The 25,394-nt window shown below is 37.7% G+C and overlaps 1 protein-coding gene across 3 annotated transcripts in view; it reads left to right on the top strand.

Annotated features, from left to right (window-relative positions):
• Positions 1-25,394, top strand: part of EPS15 (epidermal growth factor receptor pathway substrate 15) — a 132,791-nt gene that overhangs the window by 72,777 nt on the left and 34,620 nt on the right. For all 3 annotated transcript variants that reach the window (XM_045856801.1, XM_045856811.1, XM_045856793.1), the window contains exons 13-15: positions 4,453-4,525; positions 22,442-22,603; positions 22,991-23,188. In XM_045856801.1, the coding sequence (XP_045712757.1) occupies positions 4,453-4,525; positions 22,442-22,603; positions 22,991-23,188 (433 nt within the window). The remainder of the gene's footprint in view (positions 1-4,452; positions 4,526-22,441; positions 22,604-22,990; positions 23,189-25,394) is intronic.

Here is a 25,394-nt window from a genome sequence, read left to right on the forward strand (position 1 = left end):
GTGGACTCCCATCTCTCCCTGTGGACAGAATCCCTGATGGTTTTTACAGCTAGATATTACGTCCTGTGATGGAGCCAGCATTTGAATTCCGAACTATTTTACTCCAAGTCTTATGCTTTGAAAACCATGTAATAAAAAAATTATTTAAAAAAGGACAAGAAAACCATGTAATGAATTTCTAATAGTAGAGAGCTGGATTATTGTTAATATGTAGACAAGATTTTGGGGGTAGGGATTTCAGTGATTACATAGCCCCTGTGTATTAGATCATTTTTGAAACTTTTTTTGTAACTCATAATTCCTTTGAACAAGTTTAAAAATTATTCCACCAATATTATTTAAAATGATAAGTAATGTTAGTATTAAATTAAAAACAACCAAAGCATGGGCTGGAGGACTACCTTTTTCCCTAATTACATGCCATCTTGTACATTTTGCCTTGCATATCTTAGGATGGTAGAGATATTAGCATCTGTATAATGAAAAGTAGGAAAATGAAAGTTTATGTGACCTGATTTGAGTCAACAGAACTATTTCACGGCAGAGCCAGATTAAGTTTCCAGTTCTCCAGTTTTAGTCCCATTTTTCTTACTTTACGTAAAACCCACATGCCTTACTGAAGACAACATAATGAGAATAGCGTGCTTTTTTGTGTGTTTGCTTGTTAGATTCATTGACACTTAAGCTACTTAATAATAAGAGCATCTTTAGTGTTACATAATAAGTCTTAGGATGGAAAAATATAACTTCATGTTTTTCACAGCTTTCTAGTTTTCAGTTGGTTTCTAGTTTTTATTGTTTTCCATTTGGAAAATAATAGATGCTTCTGTTTAGGAAAAAAAGACATAAAACTGTATCTGAAAGGACTTTAAAGATGATTTAATCCTGTTTTTCTGAAAAGATTGGTACTATGTAAAAATTAAGGCAGATGGCTCATTCCCTCCTCCCCATAAACAGAGCCTGGGTAAATGGAAGTGAATTGCAAGAACTCGAGGTCCTCAGGCTGACTGTCCTTGTGAATAGTTTTTAACCGCTTGATAGTAGGTTTATATAGGGATCAACTTCAGACTTCGAAAGCCTAGCTTGGGCTTTACTTTCCTTGCTGGTTCAGACACTAGTTTCCACAGAATCAGAACAGTCAGCCTTTGGAACACCAGGGAGCTGTATCCCTGGCCTTCCTGTGTGGCTTTGGTATTCTTGGATCCCTTAGGTTGTACCAGCATCTTGGAGTGCATAGTCTAAGATAGAGGGTGTGTAGGATCATTTCATTTCTCTTTTCTGGGATTTACTAAGGTGAAGGCAATAGCTTTTCCTGTCATGACATCCAAGATGAGTACTACTACTCTGGGAAAAATGCTCATACACCTATATTTGAAATATATCTTATGTCTGTCTTATCCACGTATATCAATAGACTTCTTAAGAAACTGCATGTAAATATTTTTTTATTGTGCTGCAGAATCTTGAAAATAATTAAAATTTTAAACCACTAATATTCAACAGAATGCTTTGCATTAGCTATGCATCCATCACCTTTAGAAAAATATGTGTTAATTTGAACCCTGATGGGTGTGGCTCAGTGGATTGAGCACCAGCGTGTGAACCGAAATGTCACTGGTTTGATTTCCAGTCAGGGCACATGCGTGGGTTGTGGGCCAGGTCCCCAGTTGGGGGCATGCAAGAGGCAACCAGTCCATGTATCTCTCACACATTGATGTTTCTCTCCCTCCCTTCCTCTCTCTCTAAAAATAAATAAATAAAGTCTCTTTTAAAAGAAAAGAAAAATATGTGTTAATTTGAAAAAGAGGAAAGTGTAAGAAATATGGCCAAGCATCTTTAGTACACCTAAATGTGTTTAGATATTTTTACTTGTCAAGAATGAGAAGGATAGCTAGCAGGGGTATCCAGCCTGTGGCCAGTGGGCCGCATGCAGCACAGGATGGCTGTGAATGCAGCCCAACACAAATTCGTAAATTTACTTAAAACGTTATGAGATTGTTTTGTGAGTATGTGTGGTAATGCATTTAATGTGTGGCCCAAGACAACTCTTTTTCTTCTGCTGTGGCGCAGAGACACCAAAAGGTTGGACACCCCTGCTAGATGTTGAGTCTATGGAATACTACAAAATAACAATTTGGCATCTCTATAATTATAATATAAGCCAATGAGGAAATTATGTGATTATCATGCCGATTTTCAGGACAGAATTTCCATTATATTTTTTATAGAAAGCAATATAACTGGCAATTTTTTTTTAAGTTTTCTGTTTAGGAATATATATTATACTACTTGGCTTAAATAATAAAAGGAATTGTGAAACCAGAATTTTACTAGATAAAAGTAGATCAAAAGTTAAATTTGATTTCAGTACTAAGAGAAATTAATGCCTCAAGATTCCTGTATTTTATTTAGTTGTGAGTTGTTTTCAAGATATGTTTGTAGACATTACCACTGTTCCCCACTCTTCCCACACCCAAAATTTGTAAAGAGAAATTTGTACTTTCTTAAGCATCCTTCATTTTACCCAAACATAGACTGTGTTTGCTTGTTAGAGCTGAAAGTCCTTTGTAATGTTTTCCTTTTTCACCAAGTGAGCTTCTTTCTTTTGCTCTCCCATTGGTGTGTCAGCTTACTGCCTTCCTGCAGCCCTGTTTTTATGCACGTACACTTGATCTTCTCAGCAGACACAGCCAGTAAAGCAGTTAACAGCGGAGCAGAAGGGGTTGAGTACAAACACACATTAGTGTTTGTAATGCTGATCTATGATACCATGTAATGTTTTCTGTTGTTGTTATGTACTATCAGAAACCAGGAGCTGAATTGATACTGACCTTGTGTGGATTGCCTCTGAGGATCTGGGGTGGGGGGAGGGGCTAGTTTCTCATGTGACTTATCTCTGACATGCTGCAGCCAGACTGAGAACACTCTTCTGCTCGTATATGGGGGAAAGACAAAATTTCTAAGATTGAGCTAGCAGAATTTCTAGGGCATATTTAGATTTTTCTTCCTGTATTTTTCTATTTTTCAACTTTACATAATTTTATAAGGATTGGTTATGAGGTTGACCTTTGCATAATAAGTAGATTGAGGTATAGGAGGAACAGGCTGCCACAGTGATTCATATAGTAAGAGACTGTTGAAAATCTCAGCAACATCATGACCCACATTGTGACCCATCTGAGAAACAGTTAGTGAGCTCCTTGGCCGTCTCCAGTGTTTAAAAGTAACAGTGCACACATAGCTTTATTCTTGTGCTTTTTTCCTCCCATGCAGATCTTAAAAACATTGTACCTACATATCCAAAACAGTTGAGTTTTATCTACATTTAAAATTTCACATAAAAAAGGTGAGAAATATAAATGTAGTTGCCCCTTAAGCCTCTCCTTTTCTCACTTTCCTGTGTGCTCCAGTTTAGTGGAGCCCGACCTCATGTGGGAGATGAAACTGAAACACGGTCATGAAGCTCCATGGGCAGCTCTGCAGTTCTAGTCTGGAGGACTTCTTGAATGCCTTCCTCTCTTCTTCATGTTGTCTTTTTTAACCTTTCTCCCCACCCCAAAAATGTAGTACTGCAGAATTCTACAGCTTTTTCTCTTGTTTTGTAGAAAAGAAAGTGAAGGGAGCAGTGTGTATGTGATTTAAGTACAAATAGCAGTTAAATTTATTGTATCAAAAGAAATAGCTTCATTTTGTAATTCTGAATCTAAGATTACTTAGGATTCATGTATTAGGAATCCCACTCTTATGGATAATGTATGAATTTAAATAATGATGTTTCAAGGTAAAAGGGGATCCTAGCATGTTTCATCTGAAGAGTAGAAAGATAAATGCTAATGCTATGTTGTTTTTTATATTTGATCAGTTTGGATCGATCAGTGATCTAAAATAGCTTTTTTTAGCAGATATACTTGCTAGAGCAAATGGCCTGTGTATTGGCAGTCCTTTCCATTTTCTTTATATTTCATTCTCAAATTGGTACACACCAGTGATTTAAGGGGACATTACCACTTCAGTAAATGTTAATATTTGACTGTTTCTATTAGCATTTTCATTTAATTTAATAGTGGTACTTAAGGGTTAAGCTTACAGAGCTGATGCAACCCCTCCTTTTTTTCACCAGCAATTTTCATTGGACAGCATTTCCATAGCAACAGTGAGATCAGTGAAACCTTGATGTTTCATTGATTATTTTTCTCTTTTTCCTTTTTTAATCTATTCTCTTTTCACCACATTTTAGTGAGAAGGAGATTTGATATTTTTTTAACAGCCAGAGCTTTATATTGATTTCTGTTCTATAAATAATTAAAAGAGGGTAGAAAAATCTGCCCTTCATTTAAAAATTGAATGTTTCACTATGTATTTAAAAAGCGATTCAGGATTAGGAGGATGGATAACCATACCGGCTGTAGCTGATGTTCTCAAATATTCTTGCATTGTTTGCTGGTCTTCTAGGGAAAAGAATAATGTGGAGCAGGACCTTAAGGAGAAAGAAGATATTCTTAAACAGAGAACAAGCGAGGTTCAGGTACGTGAGCTATGAAATTCAGTATTCCATTTCTGACGTAGGAGAATTTATTTTAAAGGTATAGGGTCATTTACTATATAATGATTGTGGTGTTGGTGAATAGATCAAGGAATACCTATTACACATGTGATATAAATAGTTGTCCTTTGTAAAATGACTGTTTTTCTCTGAATTTTGGCCTGCAGAGATCACACTGCAATGAGAAAGCAGTATTTTTCATCATAAATTTCTAGTTTTGAAAGTATTCTAAAGATAATATTTACCTACATATTATATCATTAAAAGTAAGTTTGAATGACTTGTGATATAAATAGTATTACACAAGTAAAATTAAATGAGTGAACTTGTCATCATCATCATCAACATCATGAAAATGCAAATTGCTTTTTCATAGGCATGAGATTTTTGTTAGCTAGGAAACCTAGTATTTTAAAGGACTATTTCATATGATACTGGTAGGAGGATATGATATGGAATAATTTAAAATAGTATTTTATAAGTTGCTTAGTAGCCAGGATATCTTAAACTTTGGTGTAAAGAGATTTGATTCATTTTCACTAGGTGCTGTGTTAAGTAGCTTCATTTTACAAGCAAAATAGAAAAGACAATAAAACCTCAGTTTCTGACTGGGAAATGACACAAAAAGGGTTATTTCAAACATTAAAAATACAGAAGGTTGGGCAGTGTTGCAGTTAGAACTGTAAGTATTGCATGTGACTGTTCCTGGGGCGTGTTTCCTGAATGCTGCACCAGTGCCTACAGGAGGCTGGGTGTGAAAGCTCTGGGAGCCGCTGCCAGCAAGAGCTCATGGATGGGCATTTCTTAACATGTTACTTGTATGTTTGACTTCCCTGCTTTTCACAGTTGTAAATGGGTGAAAGCTCTGAATTGTTAGATGCACTGTTTTGTTTTGATGTGGGATATTCACCAGATTGTCTACCAGGTGGACTGTGCCAGTGTGGGGAGAATGATTTACTGAGGGATTGAGGAAGAAGGCAGAGAGACTTCTTGTTGGAAGTTGGTGCTCAGATTGGAAGACTGCATTTATTACATGCACTGCAATTTTCTAAAGGTAGTGCAGAAGTCAAGAGTTCATCACTAATGTTTTTCTTTTTGTGGTAGTGAGATGGGGGGGTTACTTCAGTTACATTATTGTTGTGCAATTTTTGAGGTTCTTAAATGCTGAAAATGGTTTAAGAATGGAAGATAAAATAATCTATAAAGTTTTATAAATCTGAAGAAATAGATATAGTTACTGATATAATCTTGGACAGCTTCTAAATTTAACCAGATAATGTTTCAAAGTACGAAATTTTTTTACGATGGACAATGTTTTATTTGTATACATCTGTCTATTGGTTTTCCCTACTGCAGTCTTTTGAGGATGTGAATTTAAATAGCCTCAAATAATAAAATTCAATTTTATTGAATTTTAGCCTATAGGAACTTTGTTTCTTTTAGGCTAAATGGGCTATCCTTGAATATTTGATTTTTTTAAATTATAGTATTTTTGTCAGTCAAAATTGCTTCTCGATTTGCTTATCTTTCTTTTTATTTTTTAAAGATTTTATTTACTTATTTTAGAGAGAGGAGAAAGGAGGGAGAAAGAGAGGGAGAGAAACATGATGTGCAAGAGAAACAGCTATCAGTTGCCCCTCTCATGCCCCCCAGCTGGGGACTTTGCCCACAGCCCAGGCATGTGCCCTGACCAGGAATCGAATTGGCAACCTTTTGGTCCACAGGCCGGTGCTCAATCCACTGAGCCACACCGGCCAAAGCTATCTTTCTTTACTTAGTGGTGACAGTGAGGTATATGTTAAACCTAAGCTTTGCTAAGTCCAAATGTGTTATTGGCATAGGAAGTCTAAATTGTTGCATTTTTGCATTGGGTGCTGTAAATAAAGGCATCTTGGAGCATGGTTAGCACAAATCAAGTTGTAGTGGTCAAACAAAAGTTCATTAAAAAGAATATTGGATTAAAACTTTGTGTTAGTGCATTCATTACTCATTCATTCCATTCCAATACAGGTGTCTCTGTATTATCCATGGTAATGAGACACTAGACCATGATGATATGGATGATTGACATTTACAAATAATTAAAACTTTTCATTTTAGTGATCATTTTCAATTTTCTGAAGCACAGGACAACTTATCAGAAGTGGTAATATGTAGACTTCATTACCTATTTAATTAACTCTGATTTACCCATTGGTAATGAAGCACAGACTAGTAATAACACAGATAATTAAAATCTGTTAAGTAATTGCAACTCCTAGTACTTATTTTCCAGTTTCTCTGTCAAAAGGCAGTTTACTGGAGCTGTTAATAAATAGCAGAACGGAAGAATGTGTACTTCACTGCTTCTTTCTGACTCCACTTTCCTAATGTAGATGCTAATGAGAGATGCCAACGTGAAGGCATCAGGTGTGAAGGGAGTTTTAACCCAACAGTGAGTGTCTGCCTAATCCAAAGTTGGCTTTTCTGAGTGCTCTTGCTTTTCTCTATATTTATAAAGTCACAGAAAGTTATTGTATGAGCTTGTACCTCAAGCCAGTTACCAAACTTTCAAAGCCTCTTTATGTGTGAATCAAAGTGCCAAAAGACTAGTTATTTTTTGTTTGTTTTTGCATTTATATAGTCTTCCTAATTCAGGAAATTAGAAAATGTGCTACATAATTAAATTCTAAATGTTTGTTTCCTATCTGTAGTCCCATGAACTACATATTGAAAATTTTCAATATTTTTCAAGATTTTTTTCTTGAAAGCCAAACCAGTGATTAAGTTCATATTTAATTTTATGAGATGACCACTCTTAGCTCCCATGTGGCACACTAACAGTGTGGAGGAATTAGGCCCGAAGTGACCCGAGGGTAACAGGCTCTCCAGCATTGTTCTGTTACAGATGTTTATGATTTGGGCTTTGCTGTCCTTGTTAAAAGAAGAGGGACCTACATTTTTTCCTACCTTAAACTGCCTATGTACAATTGCCTATGTACAATTTCATTAAAATTTTTCTTCTGAGTAGTTAACAAATATTTAGAAATTCACCTTCATTGTATGTTTTCTTCAGTTTTACCTAGAAGTTTATAGGAACAACTTGGTATCAGACAAACTTGAATTTAATTCCTGGTTCTGGCTCTTCTAGGTTTTTGGTCCTAAGTAAGTACCTTAACAACTCTACACATTAGTTTTATCTTCTGTAACATGGGATGATAAAACTCCCTAGTGAGGTGGACGGGTTCGAGGCGTTATGGATGAGACACGAGACAAATTCACACGGACTATCAAGTCCTGTGTAGGAAAAGGGACAGCACAGCCACTCTCTCAAGGGGAGAGCACCTCAGCCCCCGCCTTGACAAGCTTTTATTGCTTTTCTGGGCACATTACATGATGGTCCTCATTTATTGTGCACAGGTTCGCTTTAGGTGGTTACCTTTAACAGAAAACAAAGGAGAGGATGTGGCTAATCACATCACAGAAGAAGGATATTTGCAAATGCAAAGGGAAAAGTGGTTGAACTGGTTACACTTGTCCTTGGAAGGTTTAGCATGGATTTTAGGAAGTTACTTTAAAGATATGCAGTAAATGTTTGCTGCCTCAATTCAGGGTGAGGGAATTTTAGCAAAAAGCAAGTCTCAAAGCGGCCTAGGTACAATGCAGGTCTGATTCCCCACAGGAGAACCCATCCGTGGACGTGGGTCCTGTGCATCGGACCTTGCTTTCCACTGGTCTTTCCAAGTGTGAGCTGGGCCCATGCCATGCAGAATGGTCTCCTATACCTAGCACTTAAGAGTTGCTGTAAGACTAAGATGAGATAATGCAGGTAAAGTGGCTCACAGAGTGACCAGCATCGAGTCAAAGTTCAGTAGATGCACTGATTAGTAGTGGGATTCTGTGCCCTGCTCTCATCTCCTTCTTACCTCACTTCATTTTTGAGCTCCACGTTGAGCTGTCTGTATATAGATAGGACTGACCAATTGGAAAACACATTTATTTATTTATTTGTTTTTTGTTTATTTATTTTCACTATTGCTGTCACTTTAGCTACCAGCCTGTTTTTCTCTATTTTTGTTGCTTTGTATGGCCATGTTTTCCCTTCCTGTCCTTTCATTAACTTTATTTAGTCTATTGTACTTTAATAACCACTATGCTTTAATTTTTCTCCTTAGGACCAGCAGTAAACTTAAGGCTAGATCCACTGGTTACTGCTTTCTGGAATTGCACTCTCCTTGATGTTCTTCTGCCTCTCTGACCCTTTGCTTCTGTTTCCTTTGCCAGGGGCTGACTGACACACTCTTTCCTCCCCTACTTCCTCCTTTTACATACCCCTGTCATCCAGATGCCGATGACTCCCAAGTATTTATCCAGCCCTCTCTTCTCCTGAATACCAGTCTCATCTCTCCACTTGGGCATTTTGGTGTTTATCATTTCAAAGTTGATATGTCTAAAATGAGTCTCATTGTATTGGGAGAAAAAAGGCTTCAATTTTGGACTTCCCTATTTTTACCAGTGTTTTTCTTTCTCACTGGTTGCCACCCTTATCACCTAACATCTAAAAATGTAAAGGCAGAGCATAAGTGTTCACCCCATTCTCTTCTTGCCTTTCTTCCTAAACTAATTTCAGTATCATGACTGTCATAGGTGAAAATGCTTCCTGCTGCCCACCGCCACTGTTAATGATACGGGGTGTCGTAACTCATGGTTATGTTGGGGGTGGAAAAAAATGAGATACATTCCCTTTTCTGTTACTACTTAATATTTTATTTTCTGCCTCTGAACTGTGTGCCAGACATTCTCTTCCTTATTCCCCACTCTTACACCTTTTGTTGTTGAAATCTAAAATTCCCTACTTCCCTGCTTATGTGAATTCCATTCATGCCTGAAAGCACAATTCAAATCCCACCACTTCTGTTAAACTTTTCCTGTTGCCTCAGTCTACACCGTTTTTTTTCGGTGTTGGAAATTCCACTGGAGTGTGTATCCACTTATATGGCATGTCCAGTATGTTACCATATTGTGTTAGTTAAGTGCATATGTATATATGTATGTACATTTCAATATCTTTCAGCCTGTATTATGAACTCTTTAAGCATAGAATTTGTACCTTGGATCATATCTTTTACTATATTAGATTAAGATATTGTTAAATGGAGGTAAATTTAAGGAAGCAGTTGACAATAAAAATGAATAAACTTCATTTTTGTGCATGAAATTAAAAATAGGTCTAGACACATCCAGAAACCACAGACAGAAAGGATTGGGAGCACAGTGAAGGGTCAGACTTGTTCGTATTGTTTGTACTATCCTCATGCAAAAGCAGCTCCAAATTGTTTATACTTTATCAGTAAAGGTTTAGTCATTCATAGTAATTGTTCATGTGTTTTTTAAATTTTAATTCAATTAGGTTTTTTTTCCTTTAGATGAAGAAGGATGGCTTATTTTGGGTGGAAATAAAATTAGCTACATGAGCTCAGCATTCTTTTCCTGGTGATAATGCTCTTAGAACATATGCTGGGAAACATGTGATTGGGAAATAAAGGCAGGCTGTTCGTGAGGTTCTCTGACGCCCGCCCTACTTTAGTAAATTCCGTTTGTTCCTTGACTTAAACATCTTGCTGTACAATTTGTACTTTTTTAATATTAAGAATACTTCTGTATCTTCTGTTTTGAGAATTAGGCCAACATAATGGATGTATCTAATTATTTCTAGTTTGGGTTTATTATAAAGAGTTTTTGTAAATTAATTAAATGTAAGTAAGTGTTTTATTCATAAATTAGTATATTTTATATTTAGTTTTTACTCTATATGAAACAAATATAAACATTTGTGTTTCTAATATTTCATAGGTTTAGTATTTAAGTTACTTTTTCAGTTACAAAACTAACTTGGGTTGCTAAAATGAATTATTTTACTCTTTAATAGGTAAGAGTTTTTATGTACTTAAGTTTTATTTTCACTATCCCTGTAGTACTTCATGGAGTGTGGAGGGTTGGGAATGAGTTTATCATTTTCAGTACTTGTGTGATTTCTAGAAAATAGGACATTTTCCTTGAAATTTCTTTTTCTTTTCTTTTTATAATTGTATTTTTTCCATTACCATTAAGCCCCCTTATACTTCTCTCCCCCCTGTAATCACCACTCTGTTGTCCATGAGCCCTTTTACCTTTTTGCTCAATCCCTCAACCCCCTCCCCTCCCTGCCCCTCCCCACACTAGCTGTCATCTGTTCTCCATCTATGAGTATGTCTCTGTTTTCCTTGTTAGTTCAGTCTGTTCATTAGATTCCATTTATGAGTGAAATCATATGGTATTTGTCTTTCTCTGACTGACTAATTTCACTTGGTAGCATAATGTTCTTCAAGTCTATCCATACTGTTGCAAAGGGTAAATTTTCTTTTTTCTTTTTTCTGGCCAAGTAGTATTCCACTGTGTAAATGTTCCGTAGTTGTTTTATCCACTCATCTACTGATGGACACTGGAGCTGCCTCCACATCTTGGCGATTGTAAATAATGCTGCAGAGAACACAAGGGTGCTTATGTTCTTTTGAATTAGTGTTTTGAGTTTCTTTAGATATATTCCCTGAAGTGGGATTGCTGGGTAAAAGGCAGATCCATTTTAAATTTTTTGCGTTATCTCCGCACTGGTTTCACCAGTCTGCATTCCCACCAACAGTGCAAAAATGTTCCCCTTTCTCCACATCCTAGCCAGCACTTGTTTGTTGATTTATTGATGATGGCCATTCTGACTGGTGTGAGGTGATATCTCATTGTGGTTTTAATTTGCATTTCTCTGATGATTAGTGTCTGAGCATCTTTTTATGTTTATTTGGCCATCTGTATGTCCTCTTTGGAGAACTGTCTATTCAGGTTCTTTGTCGATTTTTTAATTGGATTTTTTGGGGGTGAGTTTTATAAGTTCTTTATAAATTTTGAATAATAATACCATGTCAGATATATCATTGGTGAATATGTTCTCCCATTCAGTGGGTTGTCTTTTTACTTTGTTGGTGATTTCCTTTGGTGTGCAAAAACTTTTTAGTTTGATGTATCCTATTTATTTATTTATTTATTTATTTATTTATTTATTTTTGTTTCCCTTGCCTGGGGAGATATATCAGATAAAAAAAATTGCTATGAGCAATGTCCATGATTTTACTGCCTGTGTTTTCTTCTATGATATTTATGGTTTGGGGTCTAACATTCAAGTCTTATAATTCATTTTGAATTTATCTTGTGTGTAGTGTAAGAAGGGTGGTCTAGTTTCATTTTTGTGCACATACCTGTCCAATTTTTCCCATACCATTTATTGAATAAACTATCTTTGGCCCATTTTATGTGCTTGCTTCCTCTGGCAAATATTAATTGACTATAAAAGTGCAAGGAAATTTCTTTTAAAATAAAGCCAACATCCCTCTCAAGCATCCCTTCATTCCTGGATGAGGAACCTTGGATATGCCCAGCTTTGGTATTTTTCTAAAACAAACCTGGCACTGCATTTCAGCAGTCTTGTTCACTTCATCCTTGCCACTCTCTGATCTCTGTGTCCTCCTTTCCTTTGCTGGTGCTGGCACAGGTAGGCAAGTAGAGCATGATCATGGAAAATAGAGCATGACTGCCGGCCAGTGTGTTGCTTTAGGAAAGGGAGTAGGATAGGAGGAATGATCAAGGTAACATTCAATGACCTATACTGTTAAATTCTTTTGTACAGCAAGAGAGTATTTACATAAAATCTGTGTAATAGAAAAAAGAAAAGTTATCTATGTGAATGATTATTTTAGATTATATAGAATTCTTCTCTTATAGGCAAAATTTGCAGGAACTGTTAATTTAACTTGTAAAATAATTTTTGCTGAGGCAAGTTTTTATTGATGAAGCTAACTTCTTTTCATTTATAACCTGGGAGTGGGAGTGGGGAGTAAGGCATTAGATGAATTTCATTAATGTCTTTAGTTACATTATTTCACTTTTCAAAAATTATCAGAATAGCAAAACAGCTAAAATAGAAAGGGCAGGAAACTTAAATGAAGCCTATTTTTATAAAACCTATTTAATGTAGCCCTGGCTGGCGTAGCTCAGTGGATTGAACATGGGCTGCAAACCAGTGTCGCAGGTTCGATTCCCAGCCAGGGTACATGCCTGGGCTGCAGGCCATAACCCCCAGCAACTGTACATTGATGTCTCTCTCTCTATCTCCCTCCCTTCCCTCTCTAAAAATAAATAAATAAAATCTTTTAAAATTTTTTAAAAAAACCTATTTAATGTGTAAGAATTGCAATATTATTGTCTGAAAAATAAATCTTCAAAGCTCTTAGATTTATCAGTGTCAGCATATTCTAGACCTCTGTGTCTTGGATTCATCTTAAACATACAGGTCTTTTTTGTTTTTAATCCTCACCTGAGGACTTGCTTACTGATTTTGGAGAGAGGGGGAGGGAGGGAGAAAGAGAGAAAGAGAAACATTGCTGTGAAAGAGAAACATAGACATATCGGAGACTGTGTCTGCAACCCAGGTATGTGCCTTTTGGTTTACTGGACATCATTCCAGCTGACAGAGTCACGTCAGGGCAACACGAAGGTCTTTTTTAAGAGAAAAATTCATCGATTTCATTAATGGTGCAAGACAGGAACCAAAATATAAACTACAAAAGAATGAAATAAATGTTACATGAAGAAAGTACAAAGTAAAAAATGTGTAGCTTCTATTTCTCAGATACACTGTTAATAAAGAAATGTTTTTGGGAAAAAAGAAGGAATAAAATAGAGCAGAGCCTGACTACAAAGGCATCTGCAAATGTCTTCAGTCCCCCACTTGATGGGGTGACATTTGGTAGTGCTGAGATCGTGAGCTGATTCAGAGGATTTTACCAAAAGGCTATCAAAATGTAAAGAGAAAACTGTCCTAGGTTAGTCCAAGATACTATTCACTAGGAATACCTGCACTGCCCTCGTTAAGGGGAGAGGGGGACACGGGAAGGGGATAGGTGTTGTTGCCTTCACTTAGTCTCAGGATAGGTAAATCTGTACCACAATAACATAGCCAAGTGTATCTGGATACTGATGCTGGCGTGGAAATTGTCATTTTTTTACATTTCCTGGTAATAAAAGTAATATGGGTCCATAGTAATCTTGTAAAATGTAGAAAGATATAAGAAAGAAAAAACTCTACAATCTCACATTCTAGAGAGAACAGTTTAACATTTTTGCTGTATTTCCTATGAATATACACAGATGGCTTTATATTTGTGATTCAGTCTTTGTAGTCATCTTTTAAATTTAGCATTATGTCCCAGACACTTTTGATATTATGTGACCTTTTTTTTGTTTTTTAAGATTTTATTTATTTTTATAGAGACGGAAAGGGAGGAAAAAAGAAAGAAACATCAATGTGTGGTTGCTTCTCATGCGTCCCCCACTGGGGACCTGGCCCACAACCCAGGCATGTGCCCTGACTGAGAATTGAACCGGCGACCCTTTAGTTCACAGGCCGGCACTCAATCCACTGAGCCACACCAGTCAGGGTTATATGACCCTTTTAAGATAAATTTTTTTCTTCATTAGATTTATAATAAAAATAGAAACATCAAATTACATCTAATTATAAACACTACATAATATTAGACGTGTAAAGTCCAATGTTTTTCTTTGGGGTTTGGGAGAGGATGGGAAATTAGAATATTTGAGGATGCAGATAGGTAACATATTCTTCCTATTCCCACCTCTGAACATTTTTAATTAAAGAAAAGGAAAAAAAATTCCCCCCCAATATTCTTAAAAACTGCATTTTGGGTCAGCTTACATATAAACTATATAATAATTTTATATACATTACTGTATATCTATAATATATATATATAATACAATAAGGTATTCACAGTGAATTATATTCCCAAAATAATAAAATTATTTTAGATCTGCAGGTGCATTTACAAAATGTTTTATAAGAATTTTTCAAACCACTGTATTTACTCAAGCCACTGTGTTAAAGTGAAGCAGTTATTCTGCCTTCCTGAAGAATAAGAATAGCTCATAATATAATGTATAGAACAACAAAATAAGCTTAAAAACACACAAAAAGTATGTGCCATAGTGACATGCTAAAGCAGTAAAGATTATTTTCATAAAATGGAAATTTTAAATGTCAGGTCAGCCTTGGTCTATACACTACAAAAATCATGAATAGAAATTTAGGTACTTTAATTTAACAAATGGCATTTTATCATAGATGAGTTTGGGGCTAGTATTAATATTTAGCTGTAATTGGAACAGAGTGAAACTCTTCACACTATGTTAAAAGAACATTGAGTCTTTTCTTTCTGTCAACCCTAGGCACGTTTGCTGATAGTTTCTCCCAGATACTAGAATCCTTGTGATAGTATTAGTCATTGCTTAATTATTGTTTGGAGTGTGTTAAGCTTTGTACCAGGTTGTGGAACCTGTAGGAAAGATGGGAGATTAGCTCTGTCCTTCAGCATTTTATCATACAGTGTACTAATTGTGATAATAGAAGTTAGTATACATTGCTATAAGAGCACAGGTAAAAGAAACTCAAGGTGTATGACCCATGGACATGTACTAAAGGGGGGGAATGTGGGTGGGAGGGGGTGTACAGGGCGGAGGGGAATAAAGGGGGGGAAATGGGACAACTGTAATAGTATAATCAATAAAATGTATTTTTAAAAAAGAAAAGAAAATTTAAAAAATTAAAAACCAAAGGCAAAAACCCCCAAAGAAACTTGAGATGAGTCAGAAGAGATTAAATTTGGCTGGGTCTTTAAGAATGATAGCATTTCCAGATAGCAGTGGTGGGGAAAGGCCTTTAAGGCAGAGGAAATGGCTTAGAAAAGGAAGAGAGTCTTTTGAGGTTGGGGCACAGGTGAATGTGAGGAAATGAAGGTAGTAGAAGGGTAACTTGGAGCCCAGGTTTGGAGGTTCTGATATGTCTTGTAGCCAGTTTTACTTTATTCTGCAGATGAGAAGGAGCCATCATATATTTTTGAAATAGCGGAGTGATTGAAAAACGCTCCTATCTGATGAGTTATTTTAGAAGAGAGTTAGGCCCTGACTGGTGTGGCTCAGTGGATTGAGCACCAGCCTCAGAACCAAAGGGTCATCTGTTCGATTCCCAGTCAGGGCACATGCCTGGGTTGTGGGCCAGGTCCCCAGTAGGGGGAGCTCAAGAGGCAACTGCATATTATGTATCTTTCCCTTTCTTTCTCCCTCCCTTCCCCACTCTCTAAAAATAATTAAATAAAATCTCTTTTTTTTAAAAAAAGGAAGTTAGGCATGTGGAATAGGAAGAAACAAAGGCAGAATTATGAATCAAGGGAGGGACAGTGAAAGCTGCCATGTATTTATTGAGAGCCAACGCCAGATGCCTTTCTAAAGCAGTATCTCTGTATTTGATGATGGATCGGTTAACAGTGTAGGTAGGTTAAAATATTTAGGCATGAGAAAACATTTAGGTGATGCTGGCAAATTAATGACAAAACACAAGTGGAGCTCACCATTATGAATCTGTAATCACGTAACCTCGTGAAAGGTTAGCACTAGACAAGTCTTTCATGATGATCATCTATTGTGCTGGCCCTTTTAAAGACAATTTTTAAAGCAACATGTAGTTTTATTTTTAGATTTAATTAGTTAATTGAGAAAATATAAGATGAAAAGCAATTATAAAAAGCATTGTTCAATGTTTTAATCACAGAAGCATCTATATATACAAGCATACCTCCTTTTATTGTGTTTCACAGGTAATGCATTTTTTTTTTTTTTTTTTTCACAATTTGAAGGTTTGTAGCAACACTGCATTGAGCAAGTCTGTTGGCACCATTTTTCCAACAGGCTTACATGATGGTTAGCATTTTTTAGAAAAAAGTATTTTTTTTAATCTCACCTGAGGATATTTTTATTGATTTGTTTTTTTATTGTTGAGACTACTACAGATGTCCCCCATTTTCCCTCCTTTGCCACCTCCACTCAGCCCCTGCCCCTTCCCCCTAGCCTTCACCACATCATTGTGTCCTTCGGCTATGCATATATGCACATATGTTCTTCGGCTAATGTCTTTCAGTCCCACTACCCCCTCCCATCTGGGATCTGTCAGTGTGTTCCATGAATTCACGCCCCTGGTCCTGTTTTGTTCCTCAGTTTTTATTGTTTACTAGATTTCACATATAAGTAAGATCATATGGTATTTGTCTTTTTCTGACTGGCTTATTTTACTTAGGATATTATTCTCCAGGTCAGTCCATCATGTCACAAAGAGTAATAGTTCCTTTTTCATAGCTGCGTAGTATTCCATTGTGTAAATGTACCACAACCTTTTTTTTATTTCTCACCCAAGGACAAGTGTATTGATTTTAGAGATAGCAGAAGAGATGGGAGGGGGGCGGCACAGACATGGATGAAAGAGAAAAACATCTATTGGTTGCTTCTTATACTCTCCCTGACAGGGGATTAAACACCCAACCTAGGTATGTGCCTTGACCAGGAATTGAACTCGCAGTCTTTCGGTATATGGGGGGATGCTCCAACCAAGTGAGCTACCTAGACAGGGCACAAATAATTTTTTAGTATAAGTCCCATGCAAGAGGCATCTGTATTTTGTTTGTTTGTTTGTTATTATTGTTCTATTACAGTTGTCCCAGTTTTTCTCCCTTTGCCCCCCTCCACCCAGCACCACCTATTCCCTCAGGCAATTCCCACATCATTGTACATGCCCGTGGGTCATGCCTATAAATTCTTTGGCTACTCCATTTGCTATACTGTACTTTATATCCCCATGGCTATTCTGTAACTACCTATTTGTACTTTTCAATCACCTCACCTCTTCATCCACTCTCCCCCACACAGCCCTCCCATCTGGCAACCATCAAAACACTCTGTATCCATGATTTTGTCTCTGTTCTTCCTGTTTGCTTAGTTTGTTTTTTAGATTCACTTGTTGATAGATATGTATTTATTGCCATTTTTATTGTTTAGTTTTAGTTCTTTTTCTTAAATAAGTCCCTTTAACATTTCATACAATGGTTTGGTGATGATAAACTCCTGTAATCTTTTTCTTGTCAGGGAATCTCTTTATCTACCCTTTAATTCTAAATGATAGCTTTCTGGGTAGAGCAATATTAGCTGTGGGTTCCTGCTTTTCATGGCTTTGAATATTTCTTGCCAATCCTTTGTAGCCTGCACAGTTTCTTTTGAGAAATCAGCTGATTATCTTATGGAAACTCCCCCGTAGGTAACTAACTGCTTCTCTCTTGCTGCTTTTAAGATTCTCTCTTTATCTTTAACCTTTGGCATTTTAAGTATGATGTATTTTGGAGTAGGCATCTTGTTTGAGACACTCTGTGCTTCCTGGACTTGGCCTGTCTATTTCCTTCACCAAATTAGGGAAGTTTTCTTTCATTATTTTTTCAAATAGATTTCCAATTTTGTGCTCTTTTTTTACTCCTTCCAGCACCCCTGTGATGTGAATATTGGAATGCTTGAAGGTGTCCTAGAGGCTGCTTAAACTATACTCAGTTTTTTGGATTCTTTTTTCTTCTTGTTATTCAGTTGGTTGTTTTTTGCTTCCTTATGTTCCAAATTACTGGTTTTGTTCACGGCTTTATCCACCATACTATTGTTTCCCTGTAAATTGTTCTTTATTTCAATTAGTGTATCCTTAGTTTCTGACTGGATCTTTTTTATGCTGTTGATGTCCTCACTAAGTTCCTTGAGTATCCTTATAACCAGTATTTTGAACTCTGCATATGATACATTGCTTATCTCCATTTCATTTAGTTCTTTTTCTGGAATTTTTGTCTGTTCTTGCATTTGGGCCATGTTTCTTTGTCTCCTTGTTTTGGCAGCCTCCCTGTGTTTGTTTCTGTGTGTTGGATCTGCTTTAACTCCATGTCTTGGTAGCATGGCCTACTGTAGTAGGTGTCCTGTTGGGTCCAGTAGTGCGGCCTACCCTATTGCCCAAGATGGGTACTCAAGGTGCGCCCTTCAAGTGGGCTGAGTACACCCTCCACTTGTAGTTGAGCCTTGGTTGCTGTTGGCAGATCAATGGGAGGGATTTACCCAGGCCAGTCAGCTGTAAGGACTGGCTGTGACCACTGACCACCAACCTCCACTGTCCGTGGAGAATCAGCTGTGCAGAGGCAGGGTAGTGGTGCTTCAGTGTGGTCTGTAGCTGTTCAACTATTCCAGAGGCCCTGTGGTTTTCAGGTGGTACAAGCCAAGGACAGCCCCTATCTGTGTTTTGCCCTGGGGTCACCCTGCCTGAGCAATAAAGCAATCTGAGAGGGCTACTATTTGTGCTGGGCTTGGAGATTCCCAAGCGAAGCCAAGCTTTAAATCTAGACTGGCTGCTGCTAGTGCCAGGCATAGGGCCACTTAGCGAGTGGTAGGGGGGTCGGGGGGTCGGAGGGTCAGGGGGCGGGGTTCACTGAGGCCAGCTGTTGCTTGTTTTATAGGATTTAGGAAGTTGTGAAGCATGAACCAAGACCAGCCATTCATATGGCAAAGCTACTGTTAACAGCTTGGGTGGGTCCTTAAGTTGGGTGGGACAGAGCCTCAAGGGTTCTCCAGGGCAGGGCAAGCAGTGTTAGCCAGATTGATGAAGTCTCAGATACGGCACCAGCCTGCTGGCTCTGTGTTGGGAGGGTTCAGAAAAGGGACAATGACCGCTTCTCACCTTTGTGTCTGGGAGAAAGCTGTCCCCAGCTCTTGCCTTGATGCCAGACACTTCAGTTCCTCCCTGTATGGCACTGGTGCCTTTCAGCCTGCTACCCTGGTGCTGGAGTTCATAGGGAGTGAGTTTGAGTAAGTTCATGTGTGGATTCTTTAATAGGAACTGCTTGGGACTCCAGTAGTTTCTTTCACTGACTCAATACCGGCTGGTTTTTGCAGCCAGAAGTTATGGGGACTTAACCTTCCTGACACTGGAACCCTGGGCTGGGGGGGCCTGGTATGGGGCTGAGACTCCTGCTCCCCAGGTATTTCTCCTGAATATTTATCCACCACATGTGAATGTGGGACCAGCCTGTTCTACATCTCTGTCCCTCCTACCAGTCTGGATGGATGTGGTTTCTTTAAGTTCGTAGTTATCAAACTTCCACTCAACTCAATTTCTGACAGTTCTTAGTGATGGTTGTCCTATATCATAGTTGTACTTTTGATGTGGTTGTGCAAGAAGATGAGCTGTGTTTATCTATGCCACCATCTTGACCAGAAGTCCTCTTGTATTTTTAATAGACTTTATTTTTATAAAAATTTTAGGCATACAGCAAATGAAGTAGCAGGTACATAGATAAAGTTTGTCTTTTATGTTTCAGTGTGTAATATACTTGGAATTTATTTTCTGATTGGTATGATTTAGAGACTTAGTGGTTTTTTTTGTTTTTTGGGTTTTTTTTTTTTTTGCTAAATGGGTGTGCCATATAACAAAAAAAAAATTACTGAGTAGTTCTCTTCCAATCAGTTTTAATACATGTCTTCTCATCATTTTTTTCTGTGTATGTCTGTATTCACATCTAAACTCTCTGTTTTGTTCCTTTAGTCTATTTGACTGTCCCTGAATCAAAACCAAACTGTCTTTATCCTTTTAGCTTCCCAATAATTCATAATATCTGGTAGGGTAAACCCTTTTACATTTTATAATTTTTTTTCATTGTTCTTCCACATATGTTTTATTTTTATGTTTTTTAAAGATTTTATTTATTTACTTTTAGAGAGAGAGGAAGGGAGGGAGAAATAGAAGGAGAGAAACATCAATGTGTGGTTGACTCTCCCACACCCCCAACTGAGGACCTGGTCTGCAACCCTGGTATATGCCCTGACTGGAAATCAAATCAGTGACCCTTTGGTTCTCAGACCAGCACTCCATCCACTGAACCACACCAGCTAGGGCTCTTCCACATATGTTTTAGAGTCACCTTGTCAAGTTCCTTGAAAAACCTTGTTAGAATTTTCATGGGATGTATAGATGAATTAGGAGATAATTGACATCTTTGTGATGTCATTCATTATTCACTAAATAGTCATGGAGTACCTCTTGCATACTGGAAACTGGGAATATTGCAGTGAACAAAACGTAAAAATATCCCTGGACCCATGGAGCTTACATTCTAATAGGAGGACTAAAACCATAAATAAGATCAATTATATGCTCAATTATTCATAAGAGCCAAAAACTGGAACAGTCTAAATGTCCATCAAATGTATATTCATACAGTGGAGTATTACTCATCCATAAAAAGGACAAGCTACTTCTACAAGCAACAATACAGATGAATCTCAAAAACATACTAGGTGTAAGAAGCCAGATATAGTGGAGTACATATATATAATCCCATTTAGGCGAAGTTTCTTCAGAAGCCAAAACTTTAGTGATAGAAAGCAGGTCCTTAGTTGCCTAGGTCTAGACATAGGAATAAGGAGTGACTGAAAAAGTATGAAGGAAGGTTTTAGGTGTTGCAAACGTTCTAAAATTGGATTATGGTGATTCTTGCACAACTGTATAGATTTACTAACACAAATTGTATACTTAAAGTAGGCAAATTTTATGGTATATAAATTATACTTTAACAAAGTTTGTAAAAATAGTTATTTTTTGCCCACAAAGATGACCCTTTAAAACATGAGAAACAATGAAAAAAGCCAGTCCCCCAAATCCGTGTGTTGTATGGTTCCATTTGGAGTGATCTGGAGGGAAGTAGGGAGTGGCTTGCTAATGTGTGGGGTTTCTTTTGGGGGTGATGAAATGTTCTAAAATTGTTGTGATGGTGATGGTTGCACAACTCTGTAAATATACTGAAAGGTATTGAATTGTATACTTTGAATGGGTGAATTGTGTGACATCTGATTATTTCAATAAAGCTGTTGCAGAAAGTAACTAAACCCATATGGTATAGCCCTGGCTGGTGTGGCTCAGCTGGTTGGATATTGTTCTGTAGCCCAAAAGTTGTGGGCTTGATTCCAGGGCACCTACCTCGGTTGTGGGTTTGATCTCTGGTCCTGGTGTGTATGAGAGGCAACCAATCGATGTTTCTCTTTCACACTGATGTTTTTCTCTCCCTGCCTCTCTAAAAAACAGTGGAAAAAATCATATGCTTTATATGAGGGAGAATTGGGGAGGGCTGAGGTAGTGGTGGTGCTGAGGAAGGTCTCACCGAGAAAGTAACAGTTGAGCAAAAACTTGAAAGGGATGTGAGACTGAGCCATGTGGATGATACCTGGGGGAAGAACTTTCTAGGAAGAGGGGATAATCAGTGGAAGATCCTGAAAAGAGCATACCTGACATGTTTGAGGAGCAGCGGTGAGGCCTGTATGACTGAAATCAAACAAGCAAGGAGGAGAACAGAAGGAAAGGAAGTTGGGAGATGGGATCGGGATCGTGTAAGGCTCTTGTAAGGACTTCCACCTTACAGTGAGGGAGATGGGGAGTCAGTGCACAGTTTTGAGTTAGAGGAGTGACATCATCTGACGTAGGTTTTTTACAGTGGCTGCTATACTGAATATAAACTGACAAACTGAAGCTGAGATGTTAGAGAAAGAGTAGAGTCAGAAATGATGATTTTGGGGGAGTTTTTTGTTGTTTTGTTTTGCCAGAGGAACTGAAAGTGGGAGGGTAGGTTGAGGTTAAGGCAGATTTGGGGCTGGGGAACGCCAGGAGTTCTGTTATTGACTTGTTAGTGGAATCTATCAGACATCTGAGGACAGATTTAAGCAAATTGAATATCTAAATCTGGAGTCTAGGGAAGAGGTCCTGAGTAAACGTTGTATTTAAAGTTATGAGTCCTTTAACCCACCAACACAATATACTTAATAAGGTAAGACTTGATTTTCCCTCAAGATAGGCTCTTAAAAATTGTTGACTTAACCTTCCCCTGCCTCCAAAGAGTATATGTTCATTTTCTTGTATTTCAGGATCTTCAAGATGAAGTTCAAAGGGAGAATACTAATTTGCAGAAACTACAGGCCCAGAAACAGCAAGTCCAGGAGCTCCTTGATGGCCTGGATGAGCAGAAAGCCCAGCTGGAGGAGCAGCTCAAGGAAGTCAGAAAGAAATGCGCTGAGGAGGCCCAGCTGGTAAAGACTGGCTGGTTACTGCTGCGAATCTATGCCTTAGCTGCTTTTCCTGGCTTGAAAGGCCCTTCTCTGTTTCTTGTTGTTAGGTGGCAATCTAATCAACACTCTGGGCATGTGAAGGAAATGAAACATGGTTCATCCAGAAATTACAGGCCCTCTTTAGGGAAAATAGGGTACTTAATGAGCTGTTTTCTGAATTTTATTTGGAAGTATGATGCCTGTGCTCTTAGCGCTCCTCTATTTGTTCTCTGATTGTTCTTTTCTATAAAAAATTTACATAAAAAATACCAAAATAGCAAACTAAACAAGTAAACATACTACCTTGTGGAACATTTTAATGACATCTTTTTATATCCCCCTTTCTTCTCATTCACCTCCATGTTATAGATCTCATCCCTCAAAGCTGAATTAACTAGTCAGGAATCTCAGATCTCCACTTACGAAGAAGAGCTGGCCAAAGCCAGAGAAGAGCTCAGTCGCCTACAGCAAGAAACAGCAGAGCTAGAGGAGAGTGTGGAGTCAGGGAAGGCCCAGCTGGGACCTCTTCAGCAGCACCTGCAAGATTCACAGCAGGAAGTCAGTTCAGTAAGTCTTGTAGCAGCAAGAAGTATGCTCAACTGGACCCCCACATATTCTTTCACTAAATAATAACTTCTCAACTTCTCTCTCTGCCTAGTGTATTATCAATTTTTCAGCCATCTCATGCAAACAGGCTTCTCGTCACCAGTCATAAATTACACTGTTGTTCATTTTGTGCGTGTGGTAATAATCATTGGAATCATGGTGAAGATGATTCAGGTTAAGTGCTGGCTCTGCCACTTATTGCCTGAATCACTTTAGCATCAGATTCTTGTCTTTAAAATTGGAGAATTAATAATACCCCATCCTCCTAGTGCTACTGTGAGGATTAAATAAAGCAAAACTTGTGGGACACTTTAGCATAGTGTTTGATCGATAAATGCTAAGTGTTACTTATTTTTATAAATAATAACCCAGTGTCTTCTTTTTTGTGAATCTAATTTTGACATCAGTTTTGCTTATTGACAACCTTTAATTTTTTAATTAGAAAATTGTTTTCATATAGATAAGTGTGTAGTGTTGCGGTGTGTCCATTCAGGGATGTCCAACCTTTTGGTGTCCCTGTGCCACACTGGAAAAAGAAGAATCGTGTTGGGCCACACATTACATACGTTGCGACACATAGTCACAAAATTATCTCAGTGTTTTAAGTAAAGGTATGATTTTGTGTTGGGCCACACTCACAGCCATCCTGGGCTGCATGTGACCCATGGGCCGCAGGTTGGATACTCCTGATAGACCCTTTGCTTTGTTATTTCTGGGCCTTCCTAAATGGAGAATATTTTATAGAATGGTAGAAAGCAAGAGGGTTAGATAGGAGCATAGAGATCATATAGCTGTTAACTTAAAAATAAAAGGGCCTTTCAAAGTGAGAGGCAAAAAAAGTATTTACCTGAGATCAGTAGAATAGCTGTTTGGGACACACCGATTTAGGCAGAAGCCCATAGAGTGTTCTTGGTAGGAAACAAATGGGTACTTCTGAGCAGGGAAAGAAGAGCAGTTACATCAACAGAAGGAAGGCATTTCTGTTGGTACAGATAACAGCACCTTGATGTTAATTCTAAACATTGTTTTAAATTTCCAGCCCAGAAGTCATAGTATCTGCTTTCTTGTTATCTTTGCAAACAGTTCTTTGGGACACAGTGTTGTCTTAGGCCCAGTCCAAAGGTTATTTTGCCCAGAGGTTTGAGGCACAAGATGTGCAAAGCAGTACCTCTGGTATGGCAGCTCCAGTTCCATTTAAAGTAGCTCCATTTGTGTTTTCTTTGGACATAGTCCATTCCTTTTGTTTTGAATTTGAACAAACTGAAGCTATAACCTTTTTGAGATTCATCCATGTTGTAGCGTGTATCAACATTCTATTCCATTGAAAGTATATAGGTAGTATGTAGGTATTTTGTTTATACATTCCCAGTTAATGGACATTTGGAGTCTTTCTATTTTGGGGCCATTATTAATAATGCTATGAACATTTGCATATAATTCTTTGTGTAGACATATGTCTTCATTTCTCTTGGGTGTGGAATAATTATATTGTAAAGTTATGCTCACCCCTTTTTTCAACCTTAAGTGGCTAAACTGGTTTCCACAGTGGCTGTATCATTTTACATTCCCACAGTATCTGAGGGTTCCAGTTTCTCCATAGTCTTACCAACACTTTTATTATCTGATTTTTAATGATAATTTTTCTAGTAGGTGTAATGTGTTATCTCATGGTGTTTTCTTAATTTGAATTTATTAATGACTAGCGATGTTGAGTATCTTTTCATGTGCTTATTATCCAGCCATTCATACATCTCCTTGAATGAATAAAAATAGTCTTTCACCTACTTTTAAAATTGAATTTTATTCTTATTAAATACATGTTTTTAAATTTTATTTTTATTATTTTTTAAGATTTTATTTATTTTTAGACAGAGGGGGAGGGAGGGAGAAAGAGAGGGAGAGAAACATCAATGTGTGGTTGCGTCTCATGTGCCCCACACTGGGGACCTGGCCAGCAACCCAGGCACGTGCCCTGACTGGGAATTGAACCAGTCGGTGATCCTTTAGTTCACAGTCTGGCGCTCAGTCCACTGAGATGCACCAGCTAGGGCCAAATTACATGTTTTTTAAACATATATTCTAGATATAAGTTGTTTTTTTTTTTTCAGATACTTGGTTTGCAATTAATTTCTCTCAATCTCTGACTTGTCTTTTTGTTTTCTCTGAC

The sequence above is a fragment of the Phyllostomus hastatus genome, unplaced genomic scaffold (assembly GCF_019186645.2).
Source record: "Phyllostomus hastatus isolate PE091 unplaced genomic scaffold, TTU_PhHast_1.1 phas_contig_147, whole genome shotgun sequence".
In the NCBI taxonomy this organism is placed as follows: Eukaryota; Metazoa; Chordata; class Mammalia; order Chiroptera; family Phyllostomidae; genus Phyllostomus; species Phyllostomus hastatus.